The sequence below is a fragment of the Bombina bombina genome, chromosome 4 (genome assembly GCF_027579735.1).
Source record: "Bombina bombina isolate aBomBom1 chromosome 4, aBomBom1.pri, whole genome shotgun sequence".
Taxonomy (NCBI): Eukaryota; Metazoa; Chordata; class Amphibia; order Anura; family Bombinatoridae; genus Bombina; species Bombina bombina.
Window position 1 is genome coordinate 624027020 of NC_069502.1, and position 18073 is coordinate 624045092.

Genomic DNA, 18073 nt, shown 5'->3' on the forward strand with positions numbered 1-18073 from the left:
CCTATGCATTCCATAGATATTAAGCTTCTATCTTGGAAAGTTTTGTTTTTAGTAGCTATCTCTTCGGCTCGAAGAGTTTCTGAGTTATCTGCTTTACAGTGTGACTCCCCTTATCTTGTTTTCCATGCAACCTTCCTAAGGATGTTTCTAATAGGAATATCTATCAGGAAATTGTTGTTCCTTCGCTGTGTCCTAATCCTTCTTCAAAGAAGGAACGTCTGTTGCACAATCTTGATGTGGTTCGTGCTTTAAAGTTCTACTTACAAGCAAACAAAGATTTCCGTCAAACATCTTCATTGTTTGTTGTCTATTCTGGTAAGCGGAGTGGTCAAAAGGCTACGGCTACCTCTCTTTCTTTTTGGCTGAAAAGCATCATCCGTATGGCTTATGAGACTGCTGGCCAGCAGCCTCCTGAAAGAATTACTGCTCATTCTACTAGAGCAGTGGCTTCCACATGGGCTTTTAAAAATGAGGCTTTTGTGGAACAGATTTGTAAGGCGGTGACTTGGTCTTCGCTTTATACTTTTTCCAAATTTTACAAATTCGATACTTTTGCTTCTTCGGAGGCTATTTTTGGGAGAAAGGTTCTACAAGCAGTGGTGCCTTCTGTTTAAGGTACCTGTCTTGTCCCTCCCTTCATCCGTGTCCTAAAGCTTTGGTATTGGTATCCCACAAGTATGGATGAATCCGTGGACTCGTTACATCTTACAAGAGAAAACAGAATTTATGCTTACCTGATAAATTTCTTTCTCTTGTGATGTATCGAGTCCACGGCCCACCCTGTCTGTTTAAGACAGGTAGTATATTTTTATTTTAAAAACTTCAGTCACCACTGCACCCTATAGTTTCTCCTTTTTCTTCCTAGCCTTCTGTCGAATGACTGGGGGGGCGGAGCTAAGGGAGGAGCTATATAGACAGCTCTGCTGTGGGTGCTCTCTCTGCCACTTCCTGTTGGGAAGGAGAATATCCCACAAGTATGGATGAATCCGTGGACTCGATACATCACAAGAGAAAGAAATTTATCAGGTAAGCATTAATTCTGTTTTTGTTATTGCATGGGCTGCCCATACTACAGCCCACAGGTCACATCCGGTCCTCCAAGACTGTTTGTTCAGTCAAGCACCAATAAGCACCAATAAGCAGAAATCAAACATTAGTCATTTATTATCAAAAAGCAGCCACGCACTTTTTGTTAGGGGATTAAAGGGACAAGAAATCCATTTTTATTCAGATACAACATACAATGCACTTATATTATTAAACTGGAAGTTGAAGAGGATTCATAAGTAAGTAGCGTACACGTCTGGGGCACTGTATGGCAATAAACTCTACTGCCATCTAGTGCTCTTGCAAATGTATAGCATTGTGAAAAACTGCTGTCATATAGTGCTCTGGACACATGACTTTCCTAGACCTACCTACCTGCTTCCCACCAAAGGATAGTGAGACCAATGTTAATTTGATAAAAGAAACAAATTGGAAGGTTGTTTTTGCTTTTTTAAATGTCACACTATCCAAATTATGATAGAAAATGTTTGTGTTTCATGAACAAATAAACATTTATAATTTATAGGAGTATATTAGAAAGTTGCTTAAAATTGCATGCTCTATCTGAATCACGAAAGTAAAAACCTGGGTTTAATATCCCCTTAATAGATTTTTGGGTCACACAATGTAAGCAAAGCAAAATGTACACCACACTAACGCAGTAAGAATTAAAGACATTTAGCACCACAAGTTTTTTTTAAATGTATTATCTATCATGAGCACTGCACAAGGCTATAACTCTTGGAAAAGTGGGGCCATATATTATGCCTTAAATATTGTGTGGGAGAAATATTACAAACTACACATTCACACAATCCACCAGAATATGAAGTGTATCAGGCATTTTGCTAACATGTTTTTCATGGCTAGAGGGCTTTAGTTCATGTGTGTCATATAGTTAACATTGTGCTCACACATGTGGAGTTACCTAGGAGTCAGCATGGATTGGCTAAAATGCAAGTCTGTCAAAAGAACTAAAATTAGGGGTCAGTCTGCAGAGGTAAAAAGTGTATTATTATAACTGTGTTGGTTATGCAAAACAGGGAAATGGGTAATAAAGGGATTATCTATCTTTTTTAACTATACAAATTCTGGAGTAGACTGTCCCTTTAAATCAAAAGATTAAAGGGACAGTCTAGTCAAAATTAAACTTTCATGATTCAGATAGGGAGTGTAATTTTAAACAACTTTTCAATTTACTTCTATTATCTAATTTGCTCAATTCTTTAGATATCCTTTGTTGAAGAAATAGCAATGCACATGTCTGAGCCAATTACACGAGGCCTCTATGTGCAGCAACCAATAAGCAGCTTCTGAGCATATCTAGATATGCTTTTCAGCAAGTGATATCAAGAGACTGAAGCAAATTAGATAATAGAAATAAATTAGAAAGTTGTTTAAAATTACATGCTATTTCTAAATCATGAAAGAAAAAAATGTGGGTTTCATGTCCCTTTAATAAGCTTTGTCAAGCAAAAATGCCTTGCTTTCCTCTTATCTTTAAACGCAATAGTGCAGTGTCTTTTGTGCAATACTGTAAATGGGTGAAAAGAAATATATGAAAGTCTTATAATTGTAACTATATACGTTTTCCCAAAGAAACATTGAAGGGACAGTAATGTTTGTGTGTGTGTATATGTATGTGTGTGTGTGTATATATATATATATATATATATATATATATATATATATATGTGTGTGTATATATATATATATATATATATATATATATATATATATATATATATATATATATATATATATATATAAATCATTGCAAAATATCTTCATACAAATATATGTCTCTTACATTGGTGTATCCAGTCCACGGATTCATCCTTACTTGTGGGATATTCTCAATCCCTACAGGAAGTGGCAAAGAGAGCACACAGTCCATATAGCTCCCCTCAGGCTCCGCCCCCCAGTCATTCTCTTTGCCGCTCTAACAAGTAGCATCTCCACGGGAGTGTAAAGGGAATGTGGTGTTAGTTTGTAGTTTTTTATTTCTTCAATCAAAAGTTTGTTATTTTAAAATAGTGCCGGTTTGTACTATTTACTATGAGGCAGAAAATGATGAAGATTTCTGCTGAGAGGAAAATGATTTTAGCACCTTGTAACTAAAATCCATTGCTGTTCCCACGCAGGACTGTTGAGTACAGGAAAACTTCAGTTGGGCGGAACAGTTTTCAGGCTTAACTGCTTTAAGGTATGTTTCAGTAATTTTTTCTAGTCAAGACTTAGTAATGCTAGAAGACTGACAGGAATCCCCATTTGGGAAAGGTAAGCCATATTCTGAGACTTAGTATAGAAGGAAGGCTTATTGAAAGGGCTCAATACACTGGTGGACACTGTTAAGGGGCAATCGATTATTTTTTAAGATAATCTGACATTATACAAGTTTTATATTGCATTTAAAACACTTTTTGGGGTTTTATTCCGCATGGCATATATTTAGACACCTATTTTGGCTTGGGAAGGCCCCACAAACTCCTGAGGGAAGATGGAGGGGGCCTGAATTTCGCGCCTCAGTTGCGCAGTTGATTTTACAAACAGCTTCATGCAGATACATGTGAAGGGTCCAAAGATTACTTGAGGACTTCAGAGAGGCTTATTTTCGGCTGTGGCATGGTTAATTTGCTCCGGTTTGGGCAGTAGGGGGTTAATTGACTTGAACTTTGCTGTGCAATCATTTCAAAGCATTAGGATCATATGGTGAAAATTTCATAAAGATTGGATGATTTTTGGAGGTTTAGTAAAAAAGTATGCGCTTTTTATTATTTAAAGGCACAGTACTGTTTTTTCAAAAATTGTATTTTACTTATTTGAGTGCTGTCTAAGTCTGTTTAACATGTCTGAGCCTACAGATAGACCTTGTTCTATGTGTTTAAAAGCCATGGCGGTCCCCCCTTTTACATTTGTGTTTAAAGTGTGCTAACATATCCAAACATTTTAAAGACCATGCAGTGACACTTAAAAATGTGGCCCAAGATGATTCTTTAACGGAAGGTAATGAGGATAGGCCTCCTTCCTCTCCCCATGTGTCGACACCAGTTACGCCCACGCAAGCGATGCCTAGTACCTCTAGCGCATTGGCCCCTATTACATTGCAACAATTAGCAGCAGTCATGGATAATTCCCTTGCAGCATTTCTATCCAAACTGCCTGTTTTTCCTAAAAAGCATGATAGCTCAGTTTTAAGAACAGAGGATGAGCAATCAGAAGTTTTGGATAATTTATCTGTTGTACCCTCACAACCCTCTGACGGGGCGGTGAGGGATGTACTGTCTGAGGGAGAAATTTGTGACGCAGGTAAAATTTCTCAGCGGGCAGAATCAGATTTCTTAGCGTTTAAATTTAAGCTACACCTCCGCGTACTGCTTAAGGAGGTTTTAGCTACGCTGGATGATTGTGACCCTATGGTGGTCCCAGAAAAATTGTGTAAAATGGACACGTTTTTAGAAGTCCCTGTATACACTGATGCGTTTCCGATCCCTAAGAGGGCGACGGATATTGTGACTAGGGAGTGGGAGAGACCAGGCGTACCTTTTGTTCCCCCCCCTATCTTTAAGAAAATGTTCCCCATAACTGACCCCCAGGCGGGACGCGTGGCAGGCGGTCCCTAAGGTAGAGGGAGCAGTTTCAACACTAGCTAAGCGCACAACTATACCAATAGAAGACAGTTGTGTTTTCAAAGATCATATGGATAACAAATTAGAAGGGTTACTAAAGAAAATATTTGTTCAACAAGGTATCCTTCTTCAACCAATTGCCTGCATTATTCCTGTAACTACTGCAGTGGCTTTTTGGTTGAGGCGCTGGAGGAGTCGCTCCAGAGGGAGACTTCATATGACGAAGTCATGGATAGAATTCATGTTCTAAAGCTGGTTAATTCTTTCATTACAGATGCCGCTTTACAATTAACTAAATTAATGGCGAAAAATTCTGGTTTTGCCATTGTGGCGCGAAGAGCGCTCTGGCTCAAATCATGGTCGGCTGACGTGTCGTCCAAAACAAAATTACTTAATATTCCTTTCAAGGGGAAGACCCTATTCGGGCCAGAGTTGAAAGAAATTATTTCAGATATCACTGGGGGAAAGGGCCATGCCCTTCCACAAGATAGACCTTTTAAGGCTTAAAACAAGGCTAATTTGCGCTCCTTTCGCAACTTCAGGAGCGGACCTGCTTCAACCTCTGCAACCGCAAAGCAAGAGGGTAACGTTTCCCAGCCCAAAGCAACATGAAAGCCTTTGCAGGGCTGGAACAAGGGTAAACAGGCCAAGAAGCCTGCTGCTGCTACCAAGACAGCATGAAAGGGTAGCCCCCGCTCTGGGACCGGATCTAGTAGGGGGCAGACTTTCTCTCTTGCTCACGCTTGGGCAAGAGATGTTCCAGATCCCTGGGCATTAGAAATTGTTGCTCATGGGTATCTTCTAGAATTCAAAGACTCTCCCCCAAGGGGAAGGTTCCACATTTTTCGTTTGTCTTCAGACCAGACAAAGAAACAGGCGTTCTTACGCTGTGTAGAAGATCTTCTAAAGATGGGAGTGATACACCCAGTTCCAACTGCAGAGCAAGGACTGGGTTTTTACTCAAACCTGTTTGTAGTTCCCAAAAAGGAAGGAACTTTCAGGCCAATCCTGGATTTAAAAATTCTAAACAAATTCCTCAGAGTTCCATCATTCAAAATGGAAACCATTCGGACAATCTTACCATTGATCCAGGAAGATCAATATATGACTACCGTGGATTTAAAGGATGCGTACCTACATATTCCTATCCACTAAGATCACCATCAGTTCCTAAGGTTCGCCTTTCTGGACAAGAATTTTCACAAAGGTGCTAGGGTCCATTCTAGTGGTACTAAGACCGCGGGGCATTGCAGTAGCACCTTATCTGGACGACATATTAATTCAGGCGTCGTCTTTTCAAAGAGCCAAGGCTCATACAGAAATAGTTCTGGCCTTTCTAAGGTCTCACTGGTGGAAGGTGAACATCGAAAAAAGTTCTCTGTCCCCGCTCACAAGGGTTCCCTTCCTGGGAACGCTAATAGACTCGGTAGAAATGAAAATATTTCTGACGGAGGTCAGGAAGTTAAAACTTTTAACTACTTGCCGAGTTCTTCATTAAGTTCCTCGTCCTTCTGTGGCTCAGTGCATGGAGGTAATCGGGTTAATGGTTGCGGCAATGGACGTTGTTCCCTTTGCCAGAATTCATCTCAGACCACTGCAGCTGTACATGCTCAAACTGTGGAATGGGGATTATGCAGATTGTCTCCTTAGATATGCAGATTGTCTTCTCTGGTGGTTGTCTCAGGATCACCTGTCTCAGGGAATGTGCTTCCGCAGACCAGAGTGGATCATTGTCACGACCGATTCCAGTCTGTTAGGCTGAGGTGCGGTCTGGGACTCCCTGAAAGCTCAGGGCCTATGGTGTCGGGAAGAGTCTCTTCTCCCAATAAACATTTTGGAACTGAGAGCGATATTCAACACGCTCCAGGCATGGCCTCAACTAGCGGAGGCCAGGTTCATCAGGTTTCAGTCGGACAACATCACGACTGTAGCATACATCAATCATCAGGGAGGAACAAAGAGTTCCCTAGCGATGAAGGAAGTATCCAAGATCATCAAATGGGCGGAGGATCACTCCTGCCATCTATCTGCAATTCACATCCCAGGAATAGACAACTGGGAGGCTGATTTTCTGAGTCGTCAGACTTTTCACCCGGGGGAGTGCTTACCCAGCTATGGGGTATTCCAGAGTTGGATCTGATGGCGTCCCGTCAGAACTCCAAACTTTTTCTTTACGGATTCAGGTCCAGGGACCCCAAGGCGGCATTGATAGATGCTCTAGTAGTGCCTTGGTCCTTCAATCTGGCTTATGTTTTTCCACCGTTTTCACCCCCTCTCCCTCGTCTGGTAGCCAGAATCAAACAGGAGAAGGCTGTGTCATCTGTTCCACCATGGACACTGCCATCGAGGCAGGATCTTCTAATTCAAGGTCCATTCAAGCATCCAAATCTAGTTCTCTGCAACTGACTGCTTGGAGATTGAACGCTTAATTCTATCTAAGCGTGGGTTCTCTGGATCAGTTATAGATACTTTGATCCAGGCTAGAAAGCCTGTCACCAGGAACATTTACCATAAGATATGGCGGAAATATCTTTGTTGGTGTGAATCCAAGGGTTGCTCGTGGAGTAAGATTAGGATTCCTAGGATTTTGTCATTTCTCCAAGAAGGATTGGAGAAAGGATTGTTAGCTAGTTCATTAAAGGGACAGATATCTGCTCTATCTATTCTGTTTCACAGGCGTCTGGCGGAAGTACCAGACGTTCAAGCGTTTGCATAAGGCTTTAGTTAGAATCAAGCCTGTCTATAAACCTGTTGCTCCTTCATGGAGTCTAAATTTATTTATTTCTGTCCTTCAAGGGGTTCCGTTTGAACCTTTACATTTCATAGATATTAAGTGATTATCTTGGAAAGTTTTGTTTTTGGTAACTCTTTCTTCTGCTCGAAGAGTTACAGAATTGTCTGCTTTGCAGTGTAATTCACCCTATCTGGTGTTTCATGCAGATAAGGTTGTTTTGCGTACAAAACCTGGTTTCCTTCCGAAAGTGGTTTCTAATAAGAATATTAACCAGGAAATCATTGTTCCTTCTCTGTGTCCTAATTTAGTTTCTAAGAAGGAACGGCTGTTACACAATCTTGATGTGGTTCGTGCTTTAAAATTCTATTTAAAAGCAACTAAAGATTTCAGACACACTTCATCCTTGTTTGTTGTCTATTCTGGTAAGAGGAGAGGTCAAAAAGCTATCGCTTCCTCTCTTTCCTTTTGGCTGAAAAGCATTATCCGATTGACTTATGAGACTGCTGGACAGCAGCCTCCTGAACGAATTACAGCTCTTTCCACCAGAGCTGTGGCTTCCACATGGGCTTTTAAGAATGAGGCTTCTGTTGAACAGATTTGTAAAGCAGCGACTTGGTCTTCACTGCATACTTTTGCCAAATTTTACAAATTCGATACTTTTGCTTCTTCGGAGGCTATTTTTTTGGGAGAAAGGTTTTGCAAGTAGTGGTGCCTTCCGTTTAGGTTACCTGACTTGTTCCCTCCCTTCATCTGTGTCCTAAAGCTTTGGTATTGGTTCCCACAAGTAAGGATGAATCCATGGACTGGATACACCAATGTAAGAGAAAACAGAATTTATGCTTACCTGATAAATTTCTTTCTCTTACGGTGTATCCAGTCCACGGCAGTTAAGTCAGGTTCCAATTTATTTTTTGTAAAACTACAGTCACCACTGCACACTATGGTTCTCATTTTTCTCCTAACCGTTGGTCGAATGACTGGGGGGGGCGGAGCCTGAGGGGTGCTATATGGACAGCTCTGCTGTGTGCTCTCTTTGCCACTTCCTGTAGGGATTGAGAATATCCCACAAGTAAGGATGAATCCGTGGACTGGATACACCGTAAGAGAAAGAAATTTATCAGGTAAGCATAAATTCTGTTTTTATAAGGATTGAAACTATTATTTCCATCTTAATGGGAGGAGAGTCTACGGCTTCATTCATTACTTGTGGGAATTAAGAACCTGGCCACCAGGAGGAGGCAAAGACACCCCAACCAAAGGCTTAAAGGGACAGTATACACTCATTTTCATATAACTGCATGTAATAGACACTACTATAAAGAATAATATGCACAGATACTGATATAAAAATCCAGTATAAAACTGTTTAAAAACTTACTTAGAAGCTGTCAGTTTGGCTCTGTTGAAAAGGTAGCTGGAAAGCCCACTGCAAGTGGCAAATAAGACACTCCCCCCCTCCCCCTTCTTTTGCATATGAAAAGACCCTTTACACAAACAGGAGCAAGCTGGAGTAGGTAGTCGAGCGTATTCACATAAAACTTTGGGGCTTGGTTAGGAGTCTGAAAATCAGAGCAATGTTATTTAAAAATAAGCAAAACTATACATTAATTAAAAAAAAAACTTTATGGGCTATATAAATAGATTATCTACAAAACATTTATGCAAAGAAAAAATGAGTGTATAATGTCCCTTTAAATACCTCCCCCCCCCCCTTCCCTCACCCCCAGTCATTCTTTGCCTCTTTCGTCACGGGAGGATGGCAGAGAAGTGTTAGAAACAGAGTGGAATTTCTGGGCACGATAATAGATTCCATATCCATGAACATTTTCCTGACAGATCAGAGACGTTGCAAGATTGCGTCCAGCTGTCTTGCCCTTCAGACCTCCTCAAGGTGTATGGAGGTGGTTGGGCTCATGGTATCCAGCATAGACCAGGGATCCCCAGGCAGAGCTGATAGATGCCTTAGCTGTACCTTGGGAGTTCATCCTAGTCTACATATTTCCACCGTTAACACTTCTACCTCAAGCAGGAGCAAGCTTTGGTTATTCTAATTGCTCCGTCGTGGCTGCAGAGTATGCGGTTTGCGGATCTGGTGTGATGTCATAGTCTCCTCCATGGAGGTTACCTTGTCTCAGAGATCTGCTGGTTCAGGGCCCCTTTCTACATCAAAATCCAGATTCTCTGAGGCTGACTGCGTGGAGATTGAACGCTTAGTCCTAGCCAAGAGAGGTTTTTCTGAGAGAGCGATTGATACTCTGATTCAAGCCAGGAAACCAATCACTCTGCGCATTTATCATAAGGTGTGGAGGACCTACTTGTCCTGGTGTGAGGAACATGGATAACATGGATATCCCTGGCATAAGGTTAGGGTATCCAGGATCCTGTCCTTCCTTCAGTATGGTATGGAGAAGGGACTGCTGCCAGTTCCTTAAAGGGACAGATTTCAGCTTTATCTGTACTATTAAACAAGAAGCTTACAGAGCTTCCTGATGTTCAGTCCTTTGTTCAGGCTTTGTCTAGGATCAGGCCTGTCTTTAGAAATTCCACTCCCCTTGGAGATTAAACTTGGTCCTTAAGATTTTGCAGAGGGCTCCGTTTGAGCTCATGCATTCGCTTGACATTAAAATTCTTTCCTGGAAGGTTCCATTCCTATTGGCTATTGCAGCTTGGGTATTTGTTTCCCACAAGTAATGAATGAAGCCGTGGACTCTCCTCCCATTAAAGGGACACTGAACCCAATTTTTTTCTTTCGTGATTCAGATAGAGCATGCAATTTTAAGCAACTTTCTAATTTACTCCTATTATCAAATTTTCTTCGTTCACTTGCTATCTTTATTTGAAAAAGAAGGCATCTAAGCTTATTTTTTGTTTCAGTACTCTGGACAGCACTTTTTTTTGGTGAATGAATTTATCCACCAATCAGCAAGAATAACCCAGGTTATTCACCAAAAATGGGCCGGAATCTAAACTTACATTCTTGCATTTCAAATAAAGATACCAAGAGAAGGAAGAAAATGTGATAATAGGAGTAAATTAGAAAGTTGCTTAAAATTGCATGCTCTAGCTGAATCACGTAAGAAAAAATTTGGGTTCAGTGTCCCTTTAAGATGGAAAACATAAATTATGCTTACCTGATAATTTAATTTCCATCTGTGGGAGGAGAGTCCACGGCTCCCACCAGTTTCTCCGGTGGGCGGACCTAAATTTATTTTTGTTTTTCTGGCACCATTTATACCCTGATATTTCTCCTGCTGTTCCTTGTTACTTTTGGCAGAATGACTGGGAAATGAGGGAAGTGGGGGCGTTATTTAAGCCTTTGGTTGGGGTGTCTTTGCCTCCTCCTTGTGACCAGGTTCTTAATTCCCACAAATAATGAATAAAGGCGTGGACTCTCCTCCCACAGATGAATATGAAATTATCAGGTAAGCATAATTTATGTTTTTGTTGTCATAATTAGCATTATTTTGAAGTCCAGAAATCTGTCCATCTTATCTCGTTTTCTGTTCCCAATTAGATACAGAAATAAATGAGCTTCTGCACTGATCAACCAATCACTGAGTAGAATGTTGCATTGTCAGCCTTTTGAATGTTGCAGGATACTTTTCAGCCTGACATAGGGCTATGGAAACGCACAACTCCAGAGGCAAATTGTAGAAAAATCAGACAAACTAATAATAAAGTTACATTTTTTTTCTTCCATAAGGTGGTGAGAGTCCACAAACCATAACTCCTGGGATTCAACTCTTGGCCTCTAGGAGTTGCTTCCCAAAAGTAGTGGCTTGTGGATTCTCACCACCATGATAAAAATGTAAAACAGGTAAACATAAATTCTGTTTTTTCTTATTGAACTATACCAAAACATTGTTTATTAGTAGTATAAAAGAGCATTATTAGAAACACATGTGATACTGCTGTATAAGTTTCAGTTTAAATTGAAACCGTTTTATGTTATGTTTTTCAGGCAAAACAAGAGAATAACTATTGTTTCATATAGACGATAGAAATTCTTATATAAAATGTCCCAATATGTTTAATTTTTAACAACTAATTTCCCTTTAATTTACTTAATATATCTAGTGAACTATGTTACTTTTTTTAAAACCTTTATCCATATTACATAATAACATAAATCTCTGTGACACAACCTGTTTATGTGACACAGAAGTGTGCCCAGACACCACCAATGACAATTACTGATAAGGGACACAGTGTTTACAGTTTATAATTAAATATAATCTCACTAAATAATAATATTTACATTTTGAAGCCTTAACAAAATGATGCTAGACCTTTAATTAGGGTTTATCCCTTTATTTATTCTGGTTTCATCCTTTTTTCCAGGAGCACCAAGCATCCCCTGAGGTGCAGCAACAATATTTGTCCAGCATTCAACACCTCCTAGGAGATGGTAGGATTTAATGCTATACTTTATTGCAGTGATACAAGCTGAATGTTCAGGCTATTACTCAGTGCTATAATTGCTGAGAAGCAGCAGGAAGCACAAGTTACGATCTCTGTCATCTCTTTTACCTCAGGTCTGACTGAGTTGATAACAGTGGTGAAACAAGCCGTCCACAAAGTGCTTGGCAGGTAATGTTAATGATGTTTAATGAGGAGCTGAAGGACTCTGATGCTTTATCTGCATTTACAAGCGCGTATTTTATAGCTTTTAAAGAGATGTAGAGGGCATGTGATTACTCCTCATTAGAGCCTAATTGGTTTCCAAGATCCCCATAAACGTAGGTTGGCATCTGTTACAGTCACAATAAGATGAGTTCAATTGTCATATAATGAGTTTCTACTGAGCCTAAATGTGGTAAAGGACATTTACACTTCTTGCTTTGTGTAAAAATTGTGCTTGTCCCACGCTCCCTAGAGAGGCCAAATTCTGTCATCTACACATCTAATGGCTGATTTACGCAATAGCTGAGTTTTGAAAAGTGAAAGTACAGATTTTTCTTTTTGGCCTCTCTAGAGAGCGTGGGACAAAGCACAGTTTTATACAAAAGCAAGAAGTGTTTATTAGGTATCAGCTTTATAAAGTAATCAATTATCTTTCTAGTTGATTATTAGGACATATAATAGCTACTTTTAGCGTACACACAGGTCACTAATAGTAAACTCTAACCAGTATTCTTCTAAACAAAAACCTTTACTGCTGCTTGCCTGATTTCTGACATATTGCTCGGAGTATGTTTTCTCATTATATGAGTATCTTATTTTGATCTTTTGGTTAGGTCTTCTGCATTAGAATGTGCCATATATTGTGTTATCATTATAGCTGTCCCTGTATCCTGTCCCTGCCTATATATCCGTTAATGCCTTAGTGAAGTAATGACTGACTGCAATTGAAATATGTTTTATTACTTTACGGTCATTATAAAAATATGACTAGCATAAACAATTTATATTTTTTATTTTGTTGCTTTATTTCTATGTTAGTATTAATATTAAATGACCATTCTAGTATTTGTATTCTGAAAGTCAAAGCAATCACAGAACAAATTGTGAGACAGAATAACAACATAATGAAAAGCACAGTTTTCCGTGGTCAATGAAAATATTTTCAATGCCCATTGCAAATAGTTTTTGCTTTTTTTTTAATATTATGACATTGATCAGTAGTTTGTTTATATTGTAATATAAACAGATTGAACTCCAACATGCAAAATGAATACATTATGGGCTAGATTACAAGTGGAGCGCTAATATCACTTGCATGCAAGCGATATTAGAGCTCCACTTTGTAATACCATAGCTTTAAGTAACATTTAGAAATAAGATAACATTTTATAATATTGCAAATTATTAATCTGCCCCCACCCAGCTACTTCACAATGCCACCCGGCTGGCACAATGTTCTGCGGAGAACACTGCAACATGAAGCAGTATCAGATGTGGGCACCATTATTATTAGACTGACCATCTATTCTAAAGCATTTTTTCTCGCAATTGCAGCAGTGTTCATTTATATCTCCATTACTGATATTCTGTTTGTTTTCTCCAAGCTTGTCTCTGAAGCACAGTCTTTCACTAACAGAGCTAGAGCAGAAGATAAAAGAGATCCGTAATCTGGTGGAAGAGAAGCAGAATGCGGAAGACTCAGAGTGCCAGTCTCTCTTGTGCCGGTTTATGATGCCAGACGAAGAGAACCCATTGACCACACAGGTATGTATTAACTCCTTGAAATCAGAATACTTTTTGTTTTTTGTGTGTGGTTGTTCTGCAAGACCTGTTTAGGAAAAAAATTAAAGGGATGTAAAACTATTTTTTAGATATGCATAATATATAATAGCAATTAAAGGGACATAAAAGTCAAAATTTAAGTGTTTTTAATTTTAGTTATAGGCATTTTTTTTGCATCATACATTTATTAGCACAAATGCTTCTAGTAAGAGTTAGGACTATTAGTGTGATCACATTTACTGTGCATGGAGCGTTTGTACGTATGCAGCATGCGCGTGCCCAAAGAGGATATATTGCATCACTGCTGACAAATACGTGCCACAGCCAGCTCTCTGGGCAGTGTTTAAAGTACAGTGCACGGGGCATATGTACATATATTCTGTGCACAGCAAAGCTATAAGTGAAACGGTTATAACTTACTAGAAGCAGTTTTGATAATAAATGTGTACTACAAAAGTGCTTCTGTTCCAAATAAAAACACCTGTGCATTTCAGTCTTCACTTTATGTCCTTGTAAGTACTTTTAAACATTTAAAGCTATCACTTTGTTTAGCAAGATTTGTAAGCCATGATTTTACACTGTAGCCTATTAGGGGTAGATATATATAAATTAGCGCCTGCACATATCAGTTAACCACTGTGTGAAATGTTGTCAGAGTCATACAGAATGCATTTCAGCCTCTCTGGGGGAAGTGGGAAAACAACCGTTTTCTGGTATAAATTACAGGGAAAGTGGGCAGAATAAACAAAGTACATTGCAAACTTTTTTGTTTACTATGTAAAAATAATAATTTTGTGGGGGTTTCAATATTGTTTTTATGTTGTATGATTAGTGACTTATGCAGAGATCCTGATGTTTATGGCACATTTACAATTGTGGTTACTTCTTAATGAAAGTTGTACCCAGACTGCTTTGTGGTGTCAGGGGATATGCTGCCAGTTTACTCAAAGAGCGCTTCCCATGACAGGGATGTGTACCCAGTCCAGACTGTCAGCCCCATATATTAAACGCCTGAACTTGAAACAAAGTCCTGAACCTGTTGCATGACTTTGCGGCATATAGGCAACGAACACTGTACGTCCGCTGCCCTATGTTCCATTGCACACTCAAGCAAGTGTATAATGCCGCCCCTTCCCGCATGTAACCAGTCGCACGAGAGAAGGGCCTATCAGTCACCCCAAGTATGCATGTTCAGAGTGATTTCTTTCTGCCAACTCAGAAGTGGTGAAATTGCAAGAAGCTTTGGCCTGATGACGCTGCTTCTTATATTGCGAAAAGCAGGCTTGCATGTGTGATCCTGCCCCACAAGGGCTCCAAAGCAGCTTGCACTGTTTAGTACATGGAGCCCTGTGAGTGTAGTCTATTTGCAGATGCTATAATATACAATGCCTTGCAAAAGTATTTCGTGTTTGTTGCCTCACAACCTGGAATTAACATGGATTGTTTGAGGATTTGCATCATTTAATTTACAGAACATGCCCACAACTTTGAAGATGTTTTTTTTATTATTATTGTAAAGCGAAAAACAACAAATAGGACAAAATAACAGAAAACGTCAATGTGCATAACTATTCACCCCCCTAAAGTCAATACTTTGTAGAGCCACCTTTTGCAGCAATCACACCTCCAAGTCGCTTTGGATAAGTCTCTATGAGCTTGCCACATCTTACCACTGGGATTTTTGCCCATTCCTCCTTGCAAAACTGCTCCAGCTCCTTCAAGTTGGATGGTCCGCCCTTGTGAACAGCAATCTTTAAGTCTGACCACAGATTTTCTATTGGATTGAGGTCTGGGCTTTGACTAGGCCATTCCAACACATTAACATGTTTCCCCTTAAACCACTCAAGTGTTGCTTTAGCAGTGTTTTTGGGGTCATTGTCCTACTGGAAGGTGAACCTCCGTCCTAGCATCAAATCACGCACAGAGTGGTACAGGTTTTGCTCAAGAATATCCCTGTATTTAGCACCATCCATCTTCCCCTCAACTCTGACCAGTTTCCCAGTCCCGGCTGCTGAAAAACATCCCCACAGCATGATGCTGCCACCACCATGTTTCACTGTGGGGATGGTGTTCTTTGGGTGATTTGATGTGTTGGGTTTGCGCCAGACATAGCGTTTTCTTTGATGGCCGAAAAGTTCCATTTTAGTCTCATCAGACCAGAGCACCTTCCTCCATACATTTTGGGAGTCTCCCACATGCCTTTTCGCAAACTCAAAACGTGCCATTTTGTTTTTTGCTGAAAGTAATGGCTTTCTTTTGGCCACTCTGCCATAAAGCCCAACTCTATGGAGTGTGCGGCTTATTGTCGTCCTATGTACAGATACTCCCGTTTCTGCTGTGGAACTCTGCAGCTCCTCCAGAGTTACCCTAGGTCTCTGTGCTTCCCCTCTGATTAATGCCCTCCTTGCCCGGTCCGTGAGTTTTGGTGGGCGGCCGTCTCTTGGCAGGTTTGCTGTTGTGCCATGTTCTTTCCATTTTGTTATGATAGATTTGATGGTGCTCCTGGGGATCATCAAATATTTAGATATTTTTTTTATAACCTAACCCTGACTTGTACTTCTCAACAACATTGTCCCTTACTTGTTTGGAGAGTTCCTTGGTCTTCATGGCAGTATTTGGTTAGTGGTGCCTCTTGCTTAGGTGTTGCAGCCTCTGGGGCCTTTCAAAAAAGGTGACACTTAGATTGCACACAGGTGGACATCATTTCACTAATTATGTGACTTCTGAAGGTAATTGGTTGCACCAGAGTTTTTTATGGGCTTCATAACAAAGGGGGTGAATACATACGCACATGCCAATTTTCTGTTTTCTATTTCTAAAAAAATAGTTTTATGTATATATTTTTCTCATTTCACGTCACCATCTTAGACTATTGTGTCCTGATCCATCACATAATATTCAGATTAATAAAACATTGAACTTAAAGCTGTAATGTAACAAAATATGTAAAAAGTCAAGGGGGGTGAATACATTGGCAAGGCATGTATGTGTAAAATTAAAACGAGCTATGGAAATAACATATCATATGCTTTTTTTCATAGCTCTGATGCAATAACTATTTTAAAGATATATTGCCCTCATACCTTGCTTGGCTGTCACAGAAGTATTGATCAAATCCAGCATTTTTGCTGCTTGAAGGCTTGTGATTAAATATTTGTTTATGCTGCTTTTAAGGTAATTAAAGTAATGGTGAATCCAAGCATTTAGCAAACACTAGGGTTTACCATTCATCATTTTCATTCATCAACTTTGTTAAAAAGGGTGCTTAACTCACCCTTTCTGTGCCATTGCACATTGCTAAATTCAGCAGCTCCAGACTCCCGCGGCACAACTATCTCCTTCAATGAGGAGAGGTTTGCACCACTGAACCAATATTGATTCAGAGCTACAAGCGGCATCTCATTGGTAGAAGATCGTTGTGCCGTGGGCAGCCTGTGCCGTTGAATTTAGCGATGTGCAGCGGCACAGAAAGGGTGAGTTTAGCACCCTTTTTCTCCAACATAGGTGTGTCCGGTCCACGGCGTCATCCTTACTTGTGGGATATTCTCTTCCCCAACAGGAAATGGCAAAGAGCCCAGCAAAGCTGGTCACATGATCCCTCCTAGGCTCCGCCTACCCCAGTCATTCTCTTTGCCGTTGTACAGGCAACATCTCCACGGAGATGGCTTAGAGTTTTTTAGTGTTTAACTGTAGTTTTTATTATTCAATCAAGAGTTTGTTATTTTAAAATAGTGCTGGTATGTACTATTTACTCTGAAACAGAAAAGAGATGAAGATTTCTGTTTGTATGAGGAAAATGATTTTAGCAACCGTTACTAAAATCCATGGCTGTTCCACACAGGACTGTTGAGAGGAATTAACTTCAGTTGGGGGAACAGTGAGCAGTCTTTTGCTGCTTGAGGTATGACACATTCTAACAAGACGATGTAATGCTGGAAGCTGTCATTTTCCCTATGGGATCCGGTAAGCCATTTTTATTCACACAGTAAATAAGGGCTTCACAAGGGCTTATTAAGACTGTAGACATTTTCTGGGCTAAATCGATCATATTTACACATATTTAGCCTTGAGGAATCATTTAATCTGGGTATTTTTTGTAAAATAATATCGGCAGGCACTGTTTTAGACACTTTATTCTATTGGGGCTTTCCCTAATCATAGTCAGAGCCTCATTTTCGCGCCGGTATGGCGCACTTGTTTTTGAGAACAGCATGACATGCAGCTGCATGTGTGTGGAGCTCTGATACATAGAAAAGTCTTTCTGAAGGCATTATTTGGTATCGTATTCCCCTTTGGGCTTGGTTGGGTCTCAGCAAAGCAGATTCCAGGGACTGTAAAGGGGTTAAATATAAAAACGGCTCCGGTTCCGTTATTTTAAGGGTTAAAGCTTCCAAATTTGGTGTGCAATACTTTTAAGGCTTTAAGACACTGTGGTGAAATTTTGGTGAATTTTGAACAATTCCTTCATACTTTTTCG

The 18073-nt window shown here is 40.0% G+C and overlaps 1 protein-coding gene across 1 annotated transcript in view; it reads left to right on the plus strand.

Annotated features, from left to right (window-relative positions):
* Window positions 1-18073, plus strand: part of PEX3 (peroxisomal biogenesis factor 3) — a 166654-nt gene that overhangs the window by 69182 nt on the left and 79399 nt on the right. Inside the window, exons 7-9 of the mRNA XM_053710643.1 lie at window positions 11752-11818; window positions 11946-12000; window positions 13419-13578. Coding sequence (XP_053566618.1) covers window positions 11752-11818; window positions 11946-12000; window positions 13419-13578 — 282 coding nt within the window. The remainder of the gene's footprint in view (window positions 1-11751; window positions 11819-11945; window positions 12001-13418; window positions 13579-18073) is intronic.